The sequence below is a fragment of the Antennarius striatus genome, chromosome 10, assembly GCF_040054535.1.
Source record: "Antennarius striatus isolate MH-2024 chromosome 10, ASM4005453v1, whole genome shotgun sequence".
Taxonomy (NCBI): domain Eukaryota; kingdom Metazoa; phylum Chordata; class Actinopteri; order Lophiiformes; family Antennariidae; genus Antennarius; species Antennarius striatus.
Window position 1 is genome coordinate 8,076,054 of NC_090785.1, and position 22,327 is coordinate 8,098,380.

General features: G+C 41.3%; 1 protein-coding gene across 2 annotated transcripts; it reads left to right on the forward strand.

Annotated features, from left to right (window-relative positions):
* Positions 1-634: 634 nt before the first annotated feature.
* sox3 (SRY-box transcription factor 3) lies at positions 635-19,810 on the forward strand. 2 transcript variants are annotated; one of them, XR_011037226.1, is made up of 2 exons: positions 635-891; positions 18,325-19,810. XR_011037226.1 is itself a non-coding variant. In XM_068326227.1 (2 exons), exon 2 carries the CDS (start codon positions 8,403-8,405, stop codon positions 9,303-9,305), a length of 903 nt encoding a protein of 300 aa, XP_068182328.1. In that variant the 5' UTR covers positions 635-891; positions 8,212-8,402; the 3' UTR covers positions 9,306-10,704. The 2 variants fall into 2 exon arrangements, 1 of the variants encoding a protein (XP_068182328.1); XM_068326227.1 differs by lacking the exon at positions 18,325-19,810 and adding an exon at positions 8,212-10,704.
* Positions 19,811-22,327: the final 2,517 nt, after the last annotated feature.

The following is a 22,327-nucleotide window of genomic DNA, read 5'->3' on the forward strand; positions in this document are numbered from 1 at the left end:
ATGACCGAAACAGAACACCAGCACCGGTGTTGGCTGGGATCATCTTCATCCTCCTCTTCTTCAAAAGCCCACTGCAGAGTCACTTTTAAAGTGGGGAACTTTTTTGATTGGTCATCCAATCTATCCCTTAGACCTAAATATTAACTTTGACACTCGTGTTCCCATCTTAAGCTTTTCTATTGCAGAGTCAGACATATAATATCTTCCTTTTCACCGGTCGGATTCCATTTCTTTCAGTGTTCTGTTCTTCTTTTGGTAAGGTGAACACGTTTGTGACCGTATTTAGACGATCGTCCTCCTCCTGCCGCTCGGGAAGCTTTTGTGCTTCGTTCTCTTGGGATGGGAGACATTTTGTTTTTGGAGCTCTTTCACACGAGCTCTCTCTCTCTCTCTCTCTCTCTCTCTCTCTCTCTTTAATACAATAGCTCCCTCTCGTCTCACCCGGCGTGGCAACTCTGTCAAAATAGGCAGATCCAGGTCAGTTGTCCTTGCCAAGTTTTGCAGCCTGCCATGTTGTCTATTCTGCTCAGCTATTTAAAAAATGTTGAATATCAACAATGGCTTTCACTGGTGCATTGTCAACTTTTGTATGAAGCAATCTTGGCTGAATGAGATGGGTCCCAGAGCAGGGAGAGCTCAGCTGCAGTGTGCACCTCCACACCAGAGACTGCCCAGCTCTGCTTCTTTATTCCTCTGCTGCACATGGTGGTGGTTGGTGCTCCAGTCCTGAATGGCCACGGTTGGAGTCTGGAGCTGAGGATGTCACTGCTATCTTCCAGCCCATGATCCTTGCTCTTGGGGCCTGCTGACAGCCAGCTGTTGAGGGTGTGACTAGCAGAGGGATTGGGAAACAGCAGTAGCAGCAGAAGCCTTGGGGCCAGTCAGAGTTTGGTGAGTGTCCTCAATTTTCTGGCCAGAGGGGGAGGAGGGGGAGTGAAGAAAGGAGCAGAGGGAGGGCGGGCTTCCAGGGAGATGGTGCAGGGATTTTTCTGTTCTGTGTGTTCATGTGTTTGCAGACAAGAGGATATCTGTACACTTCTCACCTGTTGGATCCAGTCTAATATTTTTCTCAAACACACATTCTTGACTCTTGTATATGATCCATCTCATAAAAATCAGATACGCTCCACTTCTTTTACATGTCAGTTCTGTCAGTTTACAACCGCACAGGCATTTCAACGATGTGCCAAAGCGATGACCAAACTCCACACGACACTAAAGCCGGTTGCATCCGTGACTTTCCTGTGTTTGCACAAGCACAGACATCTATGTTTGTGCATGTATAGAGGAAGATGAAAGCAAGGACGGGAGCTTTCCCAGATAATAGTAGCTTAGGTTCTTTGTCCTGCTGTCAGCCAGGAGAGGAGGATGGCTGGAGAATCGCTTCAATGCAGCGGCAAAATCTTGTATGTTCCATTGACATATCAGTCTAAGAGGCAATGAGCCGTCGCCTCTTGGCTCCCCTGGTTTGTGTGTGTGTGTGTGTGTGTGTGTGTGTGTGTGTGTGTGTGTGTGTGTGTGTGTGTGTGTGTGTGTGTGTGTGTGTGAGCAAATAGATGCCACCCCAAGGTGCAGTTTGTTATTAGTTGTGTTCGTAAGTAGCAAAAGTCATCGGCAAGAAATAAATATTCATTATCGCTGCCAGTTTTTTATGCTTTCGCAACTTTCTTTTGAACGTTTTTTTTTTTTTAAGCTAATGTTTAAACCAGACCGATTCCACTTCAGTTAAAAGGGAAATCTATTTGAATAGTAGAAATATTTTCAGCGTTGGTTTAGAAATGTGGTTCATCTCACTAACACCAAATCATAATATTGATTGAGGTAGAATATTTACTGCAGTGAAATGAGTCTCCAGATTGGCCAAACGTTTCTTCCTGAAGTCTGGTTCTAAACGTTGGTCCAGTAAACACAGAAGAAACGCGGAGGACCTGAGCTGTCCTCTGACTCACCTCTCTGAAAGCAACCCAAGGCAAGGTGACCAAATTCATCTCAGAACAGCTCATCCATTATCTTGTCAACACAGTCAGCTTTCCCTCCTTAATTTGCTCTTCCTCTCAAATGAAATACATAATAATCATCGTACTCATCTCCTCTTGCTCAAGGTAATTAATATATTTAGAGGACGATGGCTAACTCTTAATTAAATTATGCCTCTTTTAATGAGACCTTGACTGGCACTGAATTTATGACCACTATCTGCTTTATCAAGTGCTTTGCACGCGATGGAGATTAGTCATTTTCTACCAAATCCCAGCAAGATTGCACAGAATGGCACCCATGATATATTTATCAATTTATGCTTGTTTGTTTCTTTATTACGGTTCAATAAATTACCTCTTATAATTAACTTCACCTAGTTTTGGACTTTTTTAAATACACCAATTAGTGCTCTGATGTATCTCTGTTACATATTCATGTTGGAAGAGAAGCCAGATAAAAAAAACTTGGTGGTATTAATCATATTACAAAACTGGGTGTATTCAATTAATTAAAGTTACACTGCAAATTAATTGTGCATTCTCACAATATTATCTTAGGCTAATGAAGGCTTGACAAAGAGGCTGTTTCATTTTTTAAAGGAGGCTAGATTAGTGGAATCTCAATTATGACTAAAACAAAAGAGGGCTGCTTGCTTGGGCATGGTGCAAAGCTAAAAGTGACGATTCAGCACTTTCTTCCAAACAAAAAACTGAGAAAGTTTCCATTGTTTTTGGAAAAAAAAGTGAACATGGCAATGATTCAAAAGATACATGGAAAATAATGAGCGCTGTAATTAGCCAGTCAGGCAACAACAGTATTTAAAGTGATCATAATATAGAGGTGCTTGATAATGCCATTCACACATCTGCTGATTGGATGTTAATGCTGGTGCAGAAAAAAAAAAAAAGAAGCATCCAAAAAAAAAAAAAGGGCCTATAATTTAAACTGTGGCTTCTTTTGTTGCACTATAGAGAATTAGATGCTATTCAGAGCACATTCTGATGACAGCTACTGTGCAAACCCTCCAAATAAAGGTCTAAAACGATCTCTCTGCAGGATAAATTAAGATCGCACCAACGAGAGATTTTAGCGTAAACCGAGGAGATGGAGGAGTTTAGACACCCGGAAAGGATCATGTAGCAAACTGGATGACTTAATCCAGCCTCGGCTTAGAGGCAAAACCATATTTATTAGAATTTTCTGCTAAATTTAAACTGAACTGAAATTAGTTTTCAATGGTTATGATATTATAATTCAGGGTAATTTCATATTTTATTTTTCATTTAACGCATCATATACCAAATGTTTAAATATGAATGTTTCTGCTAATCTTCTAAGTAAATGTTAAGTGTCTTTGTCTGAGAAATGACTTCATGGGCCTAATAATCACTGTATATTCATTTAAAAATGCTTCCATGGGTGTCCTCTGCTGTGATAGAATTTCATTTGCTTTTAGCTTCATTAGTCAATAACCACAAAAATGCTTGTGTCAATTATAGAAACTCCAAGGGTCAGTGGGTATGAAATTCTAACTGCATGCTGCTGCACATGATTGCACTATGTAAGAATGATTAACCTCAGCGAGTGTGTGTGTTTGTGTCAGTGTGTGTGAGAACAATTTTTGTATGTGTCGAGCATACTTTAAAACCAAATGTGTCGTAATGTACCTTCCTAAATGATAAGCAGCTATGACCCAAAGAGGTGATGAGGTGAAAAACTATTTCCTTGGCTAAGTGAGATGGAGCAGAGTGTTGGGTGGTCATGCCTTGTCTGCTCATGACAGCGTCAGGTTAAAGAGATTACACTGGGTGTGTGTCAGCAGCCTTGGCCTTGCTCATGCAGGAACATAATGAGGAAGGACATGCTTGGCCTGACGGAGAGAAAAAGAGGCTAAAGTTTGAAGGATTCTTCACCGGCGGCTACAGGAGGCACAGCTTTTCTTTTCTTTTTTGTATGTTGTTTCACAAGCCGTGGTCAATAAGAGACACATTCCCATGAGCTACACAAGATGCTGCTGGGTGACGTAATGAAACCTCAAATTTTCTATCAGCCGTGAGTCCCCCTGATAAACTTGCAACACTCCATTAAAGCAATCCTCAAAATCAATGCATCTGTCCTCTGAGTATATTAGTTTTATAGTTCTGAGTGACTGTCCCTTCACCCCATTAGAGAATACAGAGGCTTTCCCTCCCTCAGATGGGCTCCCAGTCAGCCAAGAGATAATCATCGAGGTGATTCCAACATGTGATGAATTTGCTGATGAGCCTGCTTCATCTTCCGTGTTCTCTCATTATGACTACATTTAACCAGTCTAAAGGAACAATTGAGGGATGACACAGAGCAGCGCTTAAGAAAAAACACATTTCTTAAAATAGTTAGCACCTGTCTTCTATTTATTTATTAAAAATAATCAGATTTAATCCCATTTTGAGTGAAATTTGCACATATACTTTACATTTTAATGTTAAACTCTTCAGAATAATTAAGGAAACTTTATGACATTTTTTTAAAAAACAGGCATTTCACGTTGTTTGCTTCAAAGATGAGCTTTTTCCCCCATTTCTGTTGAGATGTTTCTGCACATTTTTGCAACCCCAGAGTACAAAAAAAAAAGTGAATTATTATTTGTATTTATGCCATCATAAAAGTCTTTAACAACCCTCATCTGTGAAATCTAGAATCTTATCACCAACTAAATGAAGTTCAGATTTATAACTAACTGTTTCGAAAGTCAAAATAATGTCTGAACGTTAGCCAAAAATTAAGATATATTTTTGCAAAAGCATTACAGATATATTTTAGCACGTGGATGTAAATTTTAGTGACATATTGTTGAACCGTGATGAGATATTGTTTCTAAAACATATCAAACACGTTAACATATCTAAATATTTTAAATTTTTAGGAAGTACTGTGGGTCAGATAAGTCAAATTATAATCAGGAATACCAGTCCTGCTTGGTGGAATAAAGAGGCATTAATAGCAGTGCTCTGATTCCTCTAAATGACCCGTGAATATTATTTTACCTGTGTTGAACTGGGAGGACGCAACCATTCACTGTGGCACAATAGGAACAGCAGACCGTGTGTAAATCGCATCTTCATTTGCATTCCTCATACAAAAATCATGCAAATCTTAATGAGACAGTCTCTATTGTGGCTGTAATTGAAACTCCATTCTTTGTTAATTACTGTTTCTCAAAGGCCTTGTCCGAAGTCACTGAGCTGAAACAAAAAAGTTATTGATTCTGGGGGTCATGAGGTCTAAAACGGACACGTAAAATAATGCTGCTTATTGTCTGTCTGAGATGCGTCTTTCGATTAGAATTATATAACCCCGTTTGGAAATAGACAGATATGATAAACAGAAAAAGCTGCAAATATGTGTCAAAAATAAAATACCAGGAATCCACATGTGATTGGCGGACATGCAGCCTCTGTCACGACGTTTAGATTAAGAAGTTTTTTCTGGTCATAAACCAGCAAACAGGTTCGAAACAGCCCCCGTTTGGTTCATTTATTCATCCTGAATGTGTTTTCATTCTCAGAAAAGCGCAAAAATATGCCTTTTTTTTTTTTTTTTTAACTTTCAAGGCCTATAGAGGCCACAAGAAGATCATTTCATTTAAACAAAACAAACAAAAAGAATCTGTTATTCCTGTCAAATATAGACATCATATTTAATGCTGTGTCAACATGCCATGTTTAAACAGATTGTTTGAAAGAATCCATCTTTATTTCAGCGACACATACTGCATTTCGGTAGATTTCTCAGGAGGAAACAACAATTTGCGGCTACAAAGAGGCGCAAAATTGATCCATTTTTGAACATTAAATTATCTGCTATCTGATTGCATGCGGATTATATCCTCCCAACAAGACATGAACATAATATTTCCCAAATTTCAACAGCAGTTCCTGCAGCCGTGCGCACTCAGAGCCACTTCAGCCCGTCAGGCTTGTTGAGTCTGAATCGGAGGAGACTGTCCTGGTGGTCCTCCGTTCCTTAATTAGGAAATTAGCTGCACAGAAGCCCTCATTACCAAACTCCGGGTTACTCCTGGTGTGGTTTTTTCTTTCTCCCCCTATCTCTCTGCTACCGGTCAATTTCCATAAGAAGATTACAAGCGGATCAGTATTGAGATCTGGCCAGATACACAAATAACCGGTCACAGAGAATACATGCCGGCTAATTGGACGTTAGTTTATTGCTTTTGGTCTGTTTGTGACGCCCCATTGAACGGCAAAATTAAATTCATGATGTCTATTTTCAGGTGATTTACTACTTGAGGGATTATTTGTTCCCCCGCCTTTAAGAAAACATAGTTTTTCCATCTTTATTCCATCATGTGAGCTAATTTCAATGGTAGTAATTATTTCTTTACACTTTCTTTTTTCTGTTTGTCCTTTAATGCAAAACATCTTATAATCTTATATCTTTGTGGTTTTATGAAGAGCAAAACGTCCCTCTTTGGAAGCGCACACACGCATATATATATATATATATATATATATATATATATATATATATATATATATATATATATATATATATATATATATATATATATATATATATATATATATATATATATATATAGTATATATAGTATATATAGTATATAGTAATTTTATTATATATAATTTTATATATAATTTTATTGATGCAGACCTTTGGATGGATTTTTTTAATGCGTGTTATCCTCAATAATGATTAACTGCGAATCCAAATAAGAATAAACGTTTATATCTACCTTCCCTGCAGCTCCCTTTAGCAGACGCACTGTCTGCCTGTAGTTGACCTATAGCGGCTGCATTTTAGATTTTAAAGGGGGTGGGGGCAGGAAGATTCTGAAATGCACATAAAGAATATTTCTCAATTTTAGAACCGAGGCGCTATAAGTGTTGGTTTCGACCAGCGAATTGACTCTCGATCATTAACAAGTGTGAGGCTCGGCCTGCATGTGGAGCAACTGGTTTCCACGGCGCAGCGGCGTCTGTGGAGTGACACGTGTAAATGAAACCATTTTAATAAGCATTGACGTGGAGAGTTCGGCCTGAGCGGCTGTTGATTTTACGCAGACTCACGACTCGACCGAGAGCGCGCGTTCTGCTTTTTCCCTGGGGGGGGGGTTTGGGACGTGGCCCGCAGCCTCCACAAGAGGTCGTTGACGTATTAAAGTTTCGCATTGGTTCCTTCTCACCGCGGACGCGTCCACATTAATTTACTATTAATTTAATTTGAGTCAGACGTATGCTTTACTTAAAGCATACTTTATTATTATTACATAATACGATTAGTTTGCTTTCTTATTTTAGATTTTGTTGTTTTAGTTGTGCTCATGGAGCCTGTGTTTCAATACATTTACAAAATTTAGATGTTTTGTGTAGATTTTCCACAGGATTTATACATTAAAAGGAACCTGGATTATTTCTGATTATGTGTACGGGTGAGAATTTAATGCAGCACTAAGGGAGACAGCAAAAGTTTTAAAAATAACTTGACAAACATATAGTAGAGATCATATGGAGAAAAAGGTTCTCATGACATAAAAAAAACTAATACTGACTTTGTAATGTTTGCAAAATTAAGCTGGAAGAAATCGTCATTAAAGCAGCACTAGCTGTTTTTGAAAGAAAATTTAAATGAATGTTTTTTTCCCCCCTCCAAGAGCAAATTTTATTTCAACGTGTCACTTTCTACCTGACAAAATAGAACCACTGAAGACTTTTACCTCCTCCAAATGTGAATTTTACTCGCTGTTTTTCGATTATATTGGATACAACTGCATGCCGTACTGTCTGAAAAAAATATTTAGACTTTTTCTTAATCTTATTTCAAATCAAATTCCAAATTAGATTGGGAAAAAAAAGCCTGGTAAAAGGTTTAAACGCCGTTTTTTTATTTGCAAAAGCAAAAACGGCGTTTTTCTCATATTTATAATATTCTTCTTTTTTTAAAATATGAATTTATTCTTCATAAATGTTATAAATGTAGAACATTTAGCGTTGAGATTATTGAGCTGCGCAGCTGTTTTAAAAACTTCACGTCTCCCTCCTCCACCCAAAACGCAGCGCTGCGCGTCCAGGTTTATTACGCCGTGGATAGAAAGGAGCGCAATGATTGGTCGTCTGCGCCTCTTTGTTATGCTGTCAATCAACATCACATGGTCCGTCCAGTAGGCCTATTAACAGATGATTTTGCAAGGAAGCTTACAGACTTCTCTTTCAGAACGGTCGGAGACAGAGCAGCCTTGAGCGGAGACGAACCAGAAACACCTGCAGACGCGTATTAGCCTCTGAGGGCGCAACTTTTTCCCGTCTTCTTATGAGACTGGTCAGTATTTCTACCTCTTTGAATTTTTGGCGCTGTTTGGCCAACTTCTTTTTTGTGTTTGTGAGTGATCAGCTGAAGTCGCCTAAATGTATAACATGATGGAAACCGAGATCAAGACCCCGCTCCCGCAGTCCAACTCGGGTTCGGCACCGGGGGCAAAGAACAACAGTGTCAGCGACCAGGAGCGGGTGAAGCGTCCGATGAACGCCTTCATGGTCTGGTCCCGGGGACAGCGGAGAAAGATGGCACAAGAAAACCCCAAAATGCACAACTCTGAAATCAGCAAGCGACTCGGGGCTGACTGGAAACTTTTGACGGACGCAGAAAAGAGGCCATTCATCGACGAAGCCAAGCGTCTACGCGCAATGCACATGAAGGAGCATCCGGATTATAAATACCGTCCCCGAAGAAAGACCAAGACCTTGCTCAAGAAAGACAAGTACTCTTTGCCCGGGGGGCTGTTGGCGCCTGGAGCCAACGGTGTCAACAACTCGGTGTCAGTGGGGCAGCGGATGGATGGTTACGCGCACATGAACGGCTGGACGAACAGCGCGTACTCCCTCATGCAGGACCAGTTAGCCTACCCTCAGCACCACAGCATGAACAGCCCCCAGATCCAGCAGATGCACCGATACGAGATGGCAGGGCTCCAATACCCGATGATGTCCTCGGCGCAGACCTACATGAACGCGGCTTCCACTTACAGCATGTCTCCGGCGTACACGCAGCAGACCTCCAGCGCCATGGGACTGAGCTCCATGGCGTCCGTTTGTAAGACCGAGCCCAGCTCACCGCCACCGGCTATCACGTCCCACTCTCAGCGGGCGTGTTTGGGGGACCTGAGGGATATGATAAGCATGTACCTGCCCCCCGGCGGGGAAAGCGCGGAGCATTCCTCCCTGCAGAGCAGCCGGTTACACAGCGTCCATCCGCACTATCAGAGCGCAGGGACCGGCGTCAATGGGACGCTACCTCTCACCCACATCTGAGAGCAGAAAGAAATGACTCTAAGTAGTATTTCGGATACTTGAACTGTTTGGTTGCTAAAGAAACACCTTTTTTTTTTTCTTTTTTTTTTTTTTGTTCAGAAACGATTTTATCTCAGTATCTTTCGAGTTGTTCACTTTAAATGAGTTTTAAAAAAAGGACCGAAACTGAACGTTTGAGCCCAATCAGAGGCACAAAGTTTAAGCAATCAACTTATGTAGAAGAATTGGACTTCTATGTTTTAATTAATGCCATATTTTCTCTCTATGAAAAAGGCATGTGGCCTCATTAAGAGAGGCTGATGTATTTCAGAAACGCTGGTTCATAAATGTTTACACTTCATTTGTAGAATGTCAGTTGTCTCGACTGTGTCCAAATTTTGTAGTCTTCTTTTTCTCTCACTTTTTTTTTTGTTTTTTTTGTCTCCTCACCTATATGTTAAAATAAAATGCTAAGACTGTGCGGGTCGCAAACGCAGTTTTTTGTTTTTTTTATTTATAGTAAGATTTTTCCCATCTTTTTTAGCTTGTGAACCCGATGTTTTGCCACATGAAAAAAAAAATAATCCAATTTTGTTTTTTGTAAAATGTTTTTTTTTTTCTCCCTGTGATGGTTTTGACAGTGTCATGTTTACTCATTATCTCGAACGAAAAGGTTTATTTAAACTGACGTTTCTACATATTTTAAGACCATCCTCTATTCTTAAAGCTGAATAAATTTGTACGAAACATGATTTGTGACTCTGTCTTTTTGGGTAAGAGGAGGTTTGGGGTATATGGCTGCAAATGGATTCCCAAGGGAATATAAATTGAAATGTGACTTATTAACACATCTTCATTTACTTTTAATTTTACGTTACTTGAGCTCTAATATTTCATCTTAAAAGCATGTTTTTTGTCCATTTGGGAAACATAAAGGTCTTATCCTTACCGTATTTTCCAATTACAGGATTTAAAAGATAATAACTTGTCCTGAAACGAAACAAAATGTTATAATTAATTACTTAATCTGACAAAATTCTTGAATCTATTATCTGATATTTCTGGCAATATTTCCAGACACAATTTGGGAATTACTGTTGGAATTAAAATTAGCTTAGTATTGTCTTTTTTTCCTTTTTTAATTACTTTTTAATTATTTGGTGAAACACTCTTTGTCTCGTAAGTTTACCCAGTTAACCAAATTTTTTTTCCAGTATTGACTTAATAAACAGAAAACGAATTATCAAGTTATACTCCGTTAGCTGCTTCAGTCAGTTTGAATATGTTTTTAATATTTTATCAGGAGTTGTTGGAATATTTGTACTTTTTAGAAATTAACTTACAAATCAGAGAATAAAGAAAGGTCAACATTACGTCACTTTACATTCAAATGTTTATATCGATGAGATATATGAAGAGAGCTCTGAGACTTTCAAAAGTTATGTAAATTTACTTTGTATACTTTTAATGCAATAAGAATTGTGAATTTGTTTGGCATAGAAAATAAACTAATAAATTGCTTTAAAGTATTTTATACTTTTCCTGGTCGTGAAAGATTTTCCCATTTCCTCTTTAATTTAGTCTACTTAGCGAAAGTTGTGGAGCTCAATTAATGTGGAACTTCTTTAAACTGCTTCACGAGTTTTCCAACCCGCGACAGTTCTGTTCAAAATACAATTTATGTGGTGAATTTTTTTTTCACCACATCAAGGGATTGCATCACATTCATTAACTAAAAGTCTCCAGACACTCATGGTGGCTGACACTCATAACGCTGAGGTGTGTGGACGAATGGACAAGCAGTCTACTTGAGGATAAATAAGCTTTGGCTACCAAGAGGGCCGAAGCAATGGCAGCCATGCCGGTCTTCCCACACTCCCCGTAGGATTTGATCCACAGCCCAGCACAGCAGCCTGGATTAGCCCCACGCACCTTTGTTGAGGGAAAGATTATCCAGACCTCCCTGCATTCAGCGACAGGGTTTTAAGTCATTCTAGCATGCCGGCATCCACCCGTCACCTAATCACACTTTCCAACTCATTTTTTTGTAATTAAGTAGCTTTTCTCTTCCTGCTTCCTGGTGTCTGAGTTGTTTAGTGTGGCCTGAGCGAAGCGATGGTTATGGTTGTTGGAAAAACCCAGAAAATAATGTATGTTTGGGTCGACTTTCGCCTCCGAAGTTCCCCCGAAAGGTTTCTACTCAACAACTGACAGAACAGTTCGAACATGTCAGTATGGTGAAACTTCATCTTTAATTTCTGGAGATCAAAGCTCAGCAGTCTGCTTGTTGGGTTTGGCATATGTGATCACATGTAATGAGGACTTCAATGTTCTAAACTGTTTTTGCGGAAAGGCGTGGGACTGGACCTTACATGGCTCTTGATTATGTTTAAAAATTCTGCCAGCAAGGCCATCTGAGTTGGGGCTGCCCACCCCCCCCACACCCAAATCCAAAGCCCCCTCACTCCCGGTGAGCGCCCGAGGGCCTCTCGCTCCTGTCATGTGGAGCTCTGTGCCCACTCAGCAAGTGCAGGCATATCCCACTTCCATCTGCCTATGACCTCACAGGCCCTGTTTGTTTAACCCCCTCTCCAAAAACTAACCTAATTATAGCCCTGTAGAACATGGATTCAGCGGATTCCCAGTGGATTCGGCTCACTATGCGTCTATGCGTACTTATGTATCTGCCTAGCACGTGAAAGCCTCTGGCTTTACAGTAGCAGGAAGTGTCCATATATTTTTTTTTCATGTGTTTGTCCATATTATGCCATTCTTGTTGGAGACCCGTGGGAGTAGAGGTCTATAAGGCAGTAAAAGTAGTAGCAGTGTGTCCCTTTACGTCAGCATGATGAGTGGAAAACACATTACACAAATCTGGCTGACAGACTTGACGTTGGTGACATCACAAACTCGCCTGCTGGACCTGCTTGACAACTTCCAGCAGAGACACACCTTCTGAAACAACTCGCAACTCTTCACGTAATCTCAACTCAAATCTGGAGCCTCCTCTGATGTGCTGATCAGACATCACCCAACAGCATAGTTTGAGTGTAACGGATGATTTGATGCGTGGGGTTGGGCACTGCACCCATGACAGTCTGACTCTACTCGTTTGTGGTTGCTGAGATCCCCGGGAAACTGAACCGGAGTGTCCAGGTTAAGCAGGCCCGTCCAGAGCGATGGGACTCGTGTGAGGTAGAGATTGACAGCAGAGCAGTGTGTAGAGGTGCGGGGGGGGTTTTTTTTTGGGGGGGGGATAGGCGGTGGGGGTTAATCTCCCTGAACCGGGGCAGATGTTGTTAACGAGCTCCTCTCAGGTCGACTCCCTGCGTGGGAAAATGGCATCAAATCCTCCTGGGGTCAGGGCTTTGGGGCTGACCCACTGAGAGCCATCCCTCTCCAGTGCACCATCCTCTCAATCCCCTCTCCATTCACTCACCCACTCACTCAGTCACTCATTCACTGACAGCACTCACCAGAAACACTAGAAAATCACATCTGACCATTTTTTACCACTCCTTTTTAAGCACATCCTCATTTTTCAGGCCCTTCCTTAAATGTTTGTGAGCGCCTATAGACCTGTTCCGCGAGCAAGTGTCTTATTAAAGATAGCTATGGTTGTATCGCCGTACCTCGGAGGCAAATATGCCTCCACTCAAGAAGCTGTAACCGCCCAGAAGTGGTGCATCAATGGAATCGAGGCCAAACTGGCCTTCAGATGCTGCAAGTTATACAAAGAAAGTAGCTGAGGGTATGATTGTACATTATTAATTTGTGTAAATACAAAACACACATCATAGATGTGATTGTGGTCTCTTTGACGTACCGTGCAGGCAGGCCAGCGTCAGGATTCACCCATAACCAGGTTTAAATGTGAGGGTCATCCTTTAAAGCGTCTGACTCCGGCGGTGTTTACTCTACCCAGACAGGTGTGCGTGAATATAAGACGCGTCAAATAGGAGGTTCAATTACCTGCTGCATCTTTTGTCCCAAATATAACAAATACAAATCACACAGCTGAGTTGGAAAGGATTCTGTTTTTGTCTATGCTTTAATCTGTTGAGGATCCCTTTGACATTTAGTTCAACCAAACAACTAATGGTTAGTCAGACTTGTTTTTGCTTGTAATTGTGGTAAGAAGAGAGCTGTGTAAAACCACACACGTGCACATACACGGGCACGCACACACACACACACAAGCACACAACCAAGAATGAAACAGGATTAGGAAGACTCTTCCTGAATAACCTGTAAGGGCAATTACATACAAACGGTTGGTTCGAGTGTGTGTTAAGAAAACGCTCCAACGCTGAGGTACCTTCATGTGTTTGAGTGTGTCTGTTAGAGATGCTACTTTGGTATATCACACATCACTGCGTCTGTTACTAGAGTTCTGACCCCACTTCTGACCCGTCTTGGAAGCCTTGAAAATGGGGCAAGTGTATGTGTAGTGACGTATAGACTATGCCTTGGGACAGCAAAGAGAGGGACTGCTGCAAGACAATGCAGAGTCACAAGGGGGATGAAAACTTAAGGGGGAGACAAGGAGAAGATTAGCCCTCTCATCTAGGCCACAGATATTGATTAGTGTTTGTGGAGGACTGAGGGCGAACGCAGATTGACAGATAAACAATGGAGGTGTGGTGACTGAGTCATCAGAGGCGCACAGATCATATCGCTATTGGAGGGAGCCATGTTCATTCTGGAACCTGTACAACTCCACTGCAAACACACGCGCACGCACGCCCACACACACACACGCACACACACACACACACACATGATGATGTAGAAAACTCCTATACATGTTGAAACAAAACGATATGTTATCAATGTTTTTGTCCTGGAACTGGTCAACATGGGGGTACTTCTGTCCCAGATTGTGTGTGTGTGTGTGTGTGTGTGTGTGTGTGTGTGTGTGTGTGTGTGTGTGTGTGTGTGTGTGTGTGTGTGTGTGTGTGTGTGTGTGTGTGGTTTATGGGTGTGTAACCCTGGGAACATGGGGGGAGGTGGAACACACTCAGTTACGGGTCAGTCCTGACCGACTCTGTCACTTATTGATTAGTTGCCATGGAGAGTTAGTCAGGCCATCTCTCTTGGAGGTGTGTCACTGAGGGCCAGCGGCACGGCCCTGATGAGCCTGTGGAGGCTTTGTCTGCAAGAAGTGTATGTGTGTGTGTGTGTGTGTGTTCGTGTGTGTGTGTGTTACCTCGCTAACTCTCCCCCTATAAAGCTTCCTTCATCATCATCACTCTTGAACCCCTGGGGGGCATTTTGCTCGGGCTTTGCTCAGTTGTCTTGTTCAGTTGTCTAACCCTAACACCCACCTCCCTCACCTCAATAATCTTCAGTACCTGAAATAAAAGTTACACGGAGAAGAGATCAAGAAGGTGGAGGAGTTTAGGTACTTATGGTCAACAGTCCAGAGCAATGGAGAGTGTGGAAAAGAGGTGAAGAAGCGTGTACAGGCAGGATGGAACGGGTGGAGAAAAGAGTCAGGAGTTTCAGCTAGAATGAAAGGAAAGGTGTACAAAACTGTGGTGAGACCAGCGATGTTGTTTGGTCTAGAGACAGTGTCACTGAGGAAAAGACAGGAGACAGAGCTGGAGGTAGCAGAGATGAAGATGCTGAGGTTCTCTCAGGGAGTGACCAGGAAGGATAGGATCAGGAATGAGTACATCAGAGGGACAGCACATGTTAGAGGTTTTGGAGATAAAGTCAGAGAGGCCAGACTGACCCAAGAAGCTGTTTTCTCTTATAATGCATGCTTAGCTCTGTCCTATTGTTATGTTTTGTACCTAGGGGGGGGGTGGATGGTCAGGACTCCTTGGTGCCAGAGGCCTACCTGTAGAAGGTGAGGACTGACTCCACTCAGTGGGAGACAGTTCCTTTTCACACCTCTGTTCAATAATTAGGTGTTGAACTTCAGGAAGGGAACACCGCAAACAAGAAGGTGTCTAAAAACGTACAAACAAAACGCCGTTTCGATGCAACATAGTAGAATCCTATTTATTAAATTAGGTATTGAGGTTTGGGAGAATTCAAAAAAAGTCAAATGGGACATGAAAAAAAATAAGACACACACCAATATTTACAGCATCAACTCCTGGTTCAGTTTAAATCTGAGCTGTCTGTGCTCAGAAGTGAATTTCTGTCAGCTTGAAGTTTTTCATCAAATTCTAAGTTATGCAGAAGAACTGTTGGAGTGTTTATAACATGCCTGAATGCTTGGATGTCTGTATGTCTCTTCCTGTTGGACTGTTTCAAACATGTCATCCCAAATTTCATCTGTGAGAATAGAGATATCACACCTGCTGGAGTTAATTTATTTTCCCTTAAGTTTATTCATTACTTATATCAGCAATTACTGATTTTAATTTTTCATCACATTTCAGGGGCCTCTAAAGACAAAAGTAGAACTTCGGACCTAATTTTAGTTTGAACCTGGAATACTGCAGACCATCTTGTCCTTCTAAGAATATGCGCAGAAATTTCTTACCCAGGAACTTGATGACGAACTCCCATTATCCCTCCCTGATATCACACCTTGAATGCATAAACATGCCTGCGCTCCACACATCAACCCTCCCCGGGGGGCCTGCATGGCTTTAGTGCTGCACTGTGACACCAATCAGGGGAGATGGCGGGCTCCTTTGTCATGCAAACACCAATCGCTTCTTCTCTTATTCAAATGTCTGGCCTCACTCTTTCTCCTCTCCCTCACTCTCGTCCAACACCTACCCCACTTTACCCTCCACCCCCGACTTCAGCCCTCTCTCTGCTTCTCCCTCCTTCTCAAGTCCAAGTAAATCCTCCCTGAGAGAAGAAGGAGCCTCCAGGCCTGGGGCTCCTCAGGCAGGCTTCTCTCCTGGGGGTCAGCCTGTGTCTCAGTGCATGGGGCTGTTTCCAGGCCCAACCAAGTCCATTTCATATTCAAATGTTACAATCAGGCCTCTGACCCACAGGGGGCTCTTTATGGTTGCGGCCCCAGGTCGCAGGGTCAAGATGGTGATTTAATAGCTCAGGCAGAGGAAAGGAGCGGGGGTGCCAAGTGATTTAAGGGATGAATGAGTAATAAAAAAGCATTTTTCTTAAGTTGTCATGTAAATTTCAATCCGTATTCAATATGAGGGTCCCTCCTCACTAGAGTCCTTTCTCAATGTTTTCTAGGGGACATCGGTGATTCAGAATGAAGAAAGTCCATTTTCCGCTTTTACTCTTGACTTGTGCTTGGTGTAAACAGTAGCTAACGGTGAAGCACGGCGGGATTTGGGATGGAGATAAGGGCACGTTACGAACTCATCGAGCTCATATGGTGCCACTCTGTCTCTGATGTGCCTCGAGCTCTGGAGTGGCCTGTTATTCCTGTCCCAGAGGGTGTGTTCCCAGTACAGCAGCTCCTGTAACATGGGCAGGTTCGTGTGATTCATGTGTGTGTGTGTGCGTGTGTGTGTGTGTGTGTGTGACAAACAAGATTGATTAATGTGCTATCACGTGAAGAATGTATAGAGAGCAACTCAAATTACAATACATTTTTTTTCCACAGGTGGAAACATGGAGGCGGGGGGTGGGGTGGGGGGTGGGGTGGGACTCTGGGATCCAGCACGCCAACTTTAACATGATTTCAGTTGCTAAAAGTTGGGTGTTCGTTCTCTGGCGTGTCACCACCATCATCTGCTTTACCTGTGACTCACATCGTGTGTCCTGTTCAGGCTGTCCTTCAGCCTGACTCATTAAACCACTGTCACTGGGTTCAAATTCTTTCAGTCATTTTGTCAGGCTTTTGGTTTCAGCCCCAGCGTACTTGCTTACTTTTCCAGATCCTGAATCACAAAGAACTGCGGATTACCAGACAATTTACTTAAAAATGGGCACAAGTGAAAATTACATCAAACTCTAGAAAGATGATAAACATTATTTATTATTAAATATTATTTTCCTATTTTGTTTAAAGGATGACAAACTGCATTCCATTATTAAAGTTATGAATTCATATTAGTATAAATGAAATATGTAGTTAATTTGACATACTGTGTGTATTACATTAGGACATTGTACAGATTTAATGTTTGAAAAGCTTTTAATGTATTTTTGATTGTGTGAGTTGGCCTGGAGATATTAATATATAATGAAATAACAGTCAGTTATGCATCACATGCATACTTTGACTTCTAAAACAGCTGATTTCTGAACTCCGCTGTGCACAGTGTGCTCAGTGTTTTTGTAAGGTGAATAAATATATTTTTAAGCATGAATAACTCTGTTTGAATATGAAAGGTTTTGTCTTAGACTAAGTACACTGAACAATCGTCTGTTCAGTCTTATTTCTTTAAAAAAAGCATCCGTTGCATATATTAAAATAATGTTTACAGAAAATTATTTATTCATGGTCGGTAAATTTATTTCTCAGTCTTTAAATTAACATAAAATTTTCTCCTGAAATTTTACCTGTATGGAGCTCATTGAAATACTTTATAATAAAAAAACAAAAACTTTACAGTGTTATTGGAGAGCATAACAACTCTTTATTTCTGTTGTATCATTTTTCAGAATATTTCATCATCATGTAGAAAATCAAATAACCAAAAATAGTCACTTGCCCGATAAAGTATTAAAGATCTCTTATTATTCTTAGTTTATTCAGTCATCTGTTTAATTAACACAACTTCTTTGTCTACTGTGTACGCATCATTTTTCATGTTCAATCAACCTGGAGTAACAAGGTTCTGATGTCTTTTTGTCTGATCAATTTCATGATAAGTATAATTATAATTATCTGGAATAAGAGGGTTTTTTTTAGCTTTAACAGAAAATTTTCATTTTAGAATAACTTTTAGTAGGGACAACCCCCCCCCCCCAGAATTTTAGAAGACAAATTAATTGCATAAAAATGTAAATAAAAAAAGTAAAATCTCATTATTTTATTTTGATAGGTTAATATCTCCTTCAATGATAATGTAAGGATTTGTTCCTCACTTGGCTTTTTTGCACCATGTCTTTTATGTTATAATACATTTGTTATGTTGTCACTGATTTTCAGGTTGAACTGTCCGGCATGAAGTGAAGCGATATGAAGGGGGATGCACGGAAAGTGTGACTTGGGTAACTGCATACTGAGAAAACATCACTGCTCTGGACAGTCAGCTGAGGCCTTTGAAGCAGCCACAGGCCTGAGGATGAATCCACAAAGACGCCCAAAACTTTTAACTTCTGATCTTTTGCCATGCTAGCACCAATTGCTGATGACGGCCAATGAGGTCTTGGCAAGGGAGCGACACCTGAAGGGTCACACTGAGTAAAATGCCTCCAGAAATTAACTTTTCATGCTATTTTTGGGTGCGCAGGCCTTTCATTTTTCCTGCTTCTATAAAGTATGAAATGATGATGCCATAATATGCTGTAAAACATAGCAGAACAAATCCACACATGTTTTTTCAGAAATCCTTTATTTTACAGTGTTGCTGCGATGAACTGTAATGAATGGCCAACTCAGCCTCTTTCTACAGAGCGTGAACTTGTAATAAATGAATCCCCCCTGCATTGCCTCACTTATTTACACTGAACAAACTAACGACAACATAACGGCACTCCAGTGTGTGATTATAGATTGCGAGTCGGTGGTCCGTAGGCAAAAGAGGTGTCAAACAGCATCTGCGTCTGGTGGGATGTTTTACATATTCGTTGAGCAGCTCTTTGCAAATGTTTACCTTTCTTTTAATGCGGCAGTTGATGTCATCTTTTACTTTCCGTTTTTCCTTTGTTGGGATAGTAAGAAGCCCCTGGACATCACATTGTCTCCCCAATTTGATGACGCTAAAGGTGGATTTTCTGTTTGTAGGAGTTAGGCGCGATGAGGGATGTTTTTGAAAAACGCATCGAAAACGATTCGCGTCCACACGACAGCGTTTTCAAAAAAAATCTCCGTCCACACGTAAACGCATCAGTGCGTTTTCGAAGATGGCTATAAGCATGCCAAACCATGTGGTGGCAGTATTGAGTCAAATTTTATCCAATAGGAATCCTCCGTGTCACAGAGGTTTTCGTCGCAGGCAAGACGTCAGCGTTTTTAAAAAGTTGCGGATACACCGTCCACACGACAACGCAGACCCAGCGTTTTTTAAAAAAAATCCACGTAGGCCAGCGTTTTCAAAAAATTGCATTTTCGTTCTGGATATCTGCGTTGTCGTGTGGACGGAAGGTGTAAACGCAACAAAAAAGTTGCATTTTCAAAAAGTTCCGGCATCATATAGACGGGGCCTTAGTTGAGGCTATTAGGTGCTTATGAATCTTGTATTTGTTGGTCGCAGACAAACTAAATCATCCAAACATCACACCCTGGTCCTGCTGTCCTACCCCACAAACTCACTCTGTGTACGTAGGCATGAATTACAGAAATACTCCTGTACAAAGTGCTGCTTACATAGCAGCAGTTTGTACAACAGCCGAACAATTTTTTAAAAATTATTTCATGATTTAAAAAAAAAAAAACAACTTTCAGACTTGATTAAGATTAAACCCCAAAGCCTTCTGTAATGTCCCCGACTGTTTTTCTTAATGTCAGATCTGATTGTTGTTTGCATTGCTTGAATGCTGTATTATTGTGTTTCTATAAAACATCATTAATTAACCACTTTGAAATATTGTTGTGTGTTTTTGATTTAATACCTTAGCTAAAAGATCTCTACTTTTGGTCAGGAATAACCTGATTGAGTTCAATCCTGGTGCTTCCTACCTGTGTGATTGTGAGACAGCTCATCCCAAACTCTTCAGTGAAAGCATGTGATAATCTGTTTGTTGGAGGTGTGATCATAGTTCAAATCCACCTATGGACCCTGAAGGTTTGCATGCTCTCCCGCCCATACCTGTCTGGGTTCCCTCCAGGTACGCCGGCTTCCTCTGATGTTTTGAAAAGTTGTGGTTCACCTGATATTAACGTGCGACTCTAAGATCGCCCGTCGTCGCCAACATGACCGTGAATGGTTGTTTGTCTCTCTGCGATGTACCTACTTAGTCACCTCTAGTCCAATTGGTAGGTGCCTAAGTACAGTATGAACAGTTACAGAAAAAGATGGATGAGCTCTTTAACATGTATCTACGTTACACCTACTTCACTTCCTTCATTTAGAATTTAAGAAATTTCCTTCTAAGGGATTCACAGGACACCACAAGTCATTTCAAGAGAAAACAGTTGGCTTGCGTCTCTCATATTTTGGTATGCGTATATATCATGAAACCAGATTAGAGGAGCTCCACACTTCTATTAGTGCGAGATAGTCCGCAGCTTCTACGAACCGAAGCAGAGTCCATAGATGGGGGGGCACCACGGTGAAATGAGATTGAGGGGCAACTGCGGGACGAGGTAGAGCAAGCCTCAGTGGGCACAGCGTTAGCTCAGAGTCATTACTGCTCCTCTAGTGGTTTAGAAGAAAAGGGCCGCTCCCGCCACATGGTCGCTGTGCCACGCCAGCCCACCCCCATCCCCTGCCCCACGCACCCAGGAAGGCCTTAGCAGCACCAGGCGGCACCGCTCACAGTTTGCGCTCATATTAAGTCGGGCAGGGTGGTAGAAGGAAGCAGAGGCGTTGGGTGACGGGGTTTGGGAAGGATGGGTGGCTTCAGGAGTTTCAGAGCGGCGGGGGGGGGGGCTCTGCTTCTTCCTCTCTTATCTAGTGACCCACTATTCTCTTTCCCGTCCCCTCCTCCTGCCCTCCACCCTCTTGATCTCCCCCTTCTCCTCCTTTTGTGGCCTGTGCACCTGCAGCCCTTGAGTCGGGGCAATAAAACTGGGGGGGATTTGTCTACTGGAGGTTGGTGAAAAAGTGGGGGGAATCATTCCGCATGAGGAATACAAAAGCAACAGGTTCCAACTGTGGCTGTTTGATATGGTGCTATGCCATATTCCAGAGTGATGGGTTTGATGTAATGCAGTTTGACATAGAAGGGGTGAGTTTAAGCAGATTTGTGTCCAGATCTACACTCTGTTTGGGCTGCTGTCATTATGAATCAATTGATCTGACACATGATCAGCTTTTAGAATCTGGTATGCTTTGCTCCGGTTTAGGGATTACACGTACGATAATAAATCTCAACTCCATCACCAAAAGACCAAAATTTTATGACAATGGATTTTTAAAAAAACCCAAAGAAGTCATAAAGTGAGAAGGAATTTAGCAAAAACAGAAAAGGAACACATTTTCTCTGGATTACATGTGACATTAATTGTGGTCAAGGTAATAGAGAGTAAAACTGACGGCATTATGTTAAATCACAACAATAATCGTAGCAAAATTATTTATTTCCTTGTTTAATTTCTTGTGAGCTCAGGTAATCTCATTAAGCCTTTTATACCATGAATAAAATAAACCATAATGTCACAACAAACAGTATTCTTGAACAGACACTTCTACATTTTGAATACTATTGAGGTCTTCATCATATTTTGATGCTAATTATTGTATTTACTTACTTTAACATCATATTTTTCTAATAAACTACTTACAAAATGACATTTGTGCACAGCGCTATTGCTATTTTAAAGATCAAAATACTTTTTTCAGTCCTGAATAACTTTTTAATTCCACAGTAAATAGTCAGTCAGTCATCTTCAGATTACCACCGCCATATCCGCCGCAGCGGGTCACGGGGAGCCGGAGCCAATCTCGGCGGCATAGGGCTCGGTTTATTTATTTTTTCTTAAATGAGAACATTAGGAATTAAATCAAATAACAAGTCACATATTTGAAAATGTATAATATAGTGTCGTTATTGGGATTAAAATGTGTTTGTATGGCTAATCTTATGTACTTTATACAAATATACTTGCAGTAGTTTAAGAAACTATGACATCATGTAGACTTGAATTGTGTCTGGGATCTATGACAATACTTTGAGAATGTTTTGCGCTAAATTTAAACGCAAAGTTGTTTTGACCAGACGACTTGCCGACCGCTGGCTGGGACTGTGCTTCCCCAGGAAAAGCTGCTTGTGCACTCATCAACCCATGCGATGGTTAAGTGTTCTACAGGAGTGACACTTTTCTAACC

Coding starts and splice junctions, on each gene's coding strand:
- sox3 (XM_068326227.1), top strand. CDS start 8,403: ATGTATAACATGATGGAAACCGAGATCAAGACCCCGCTCCCGCAGTCC.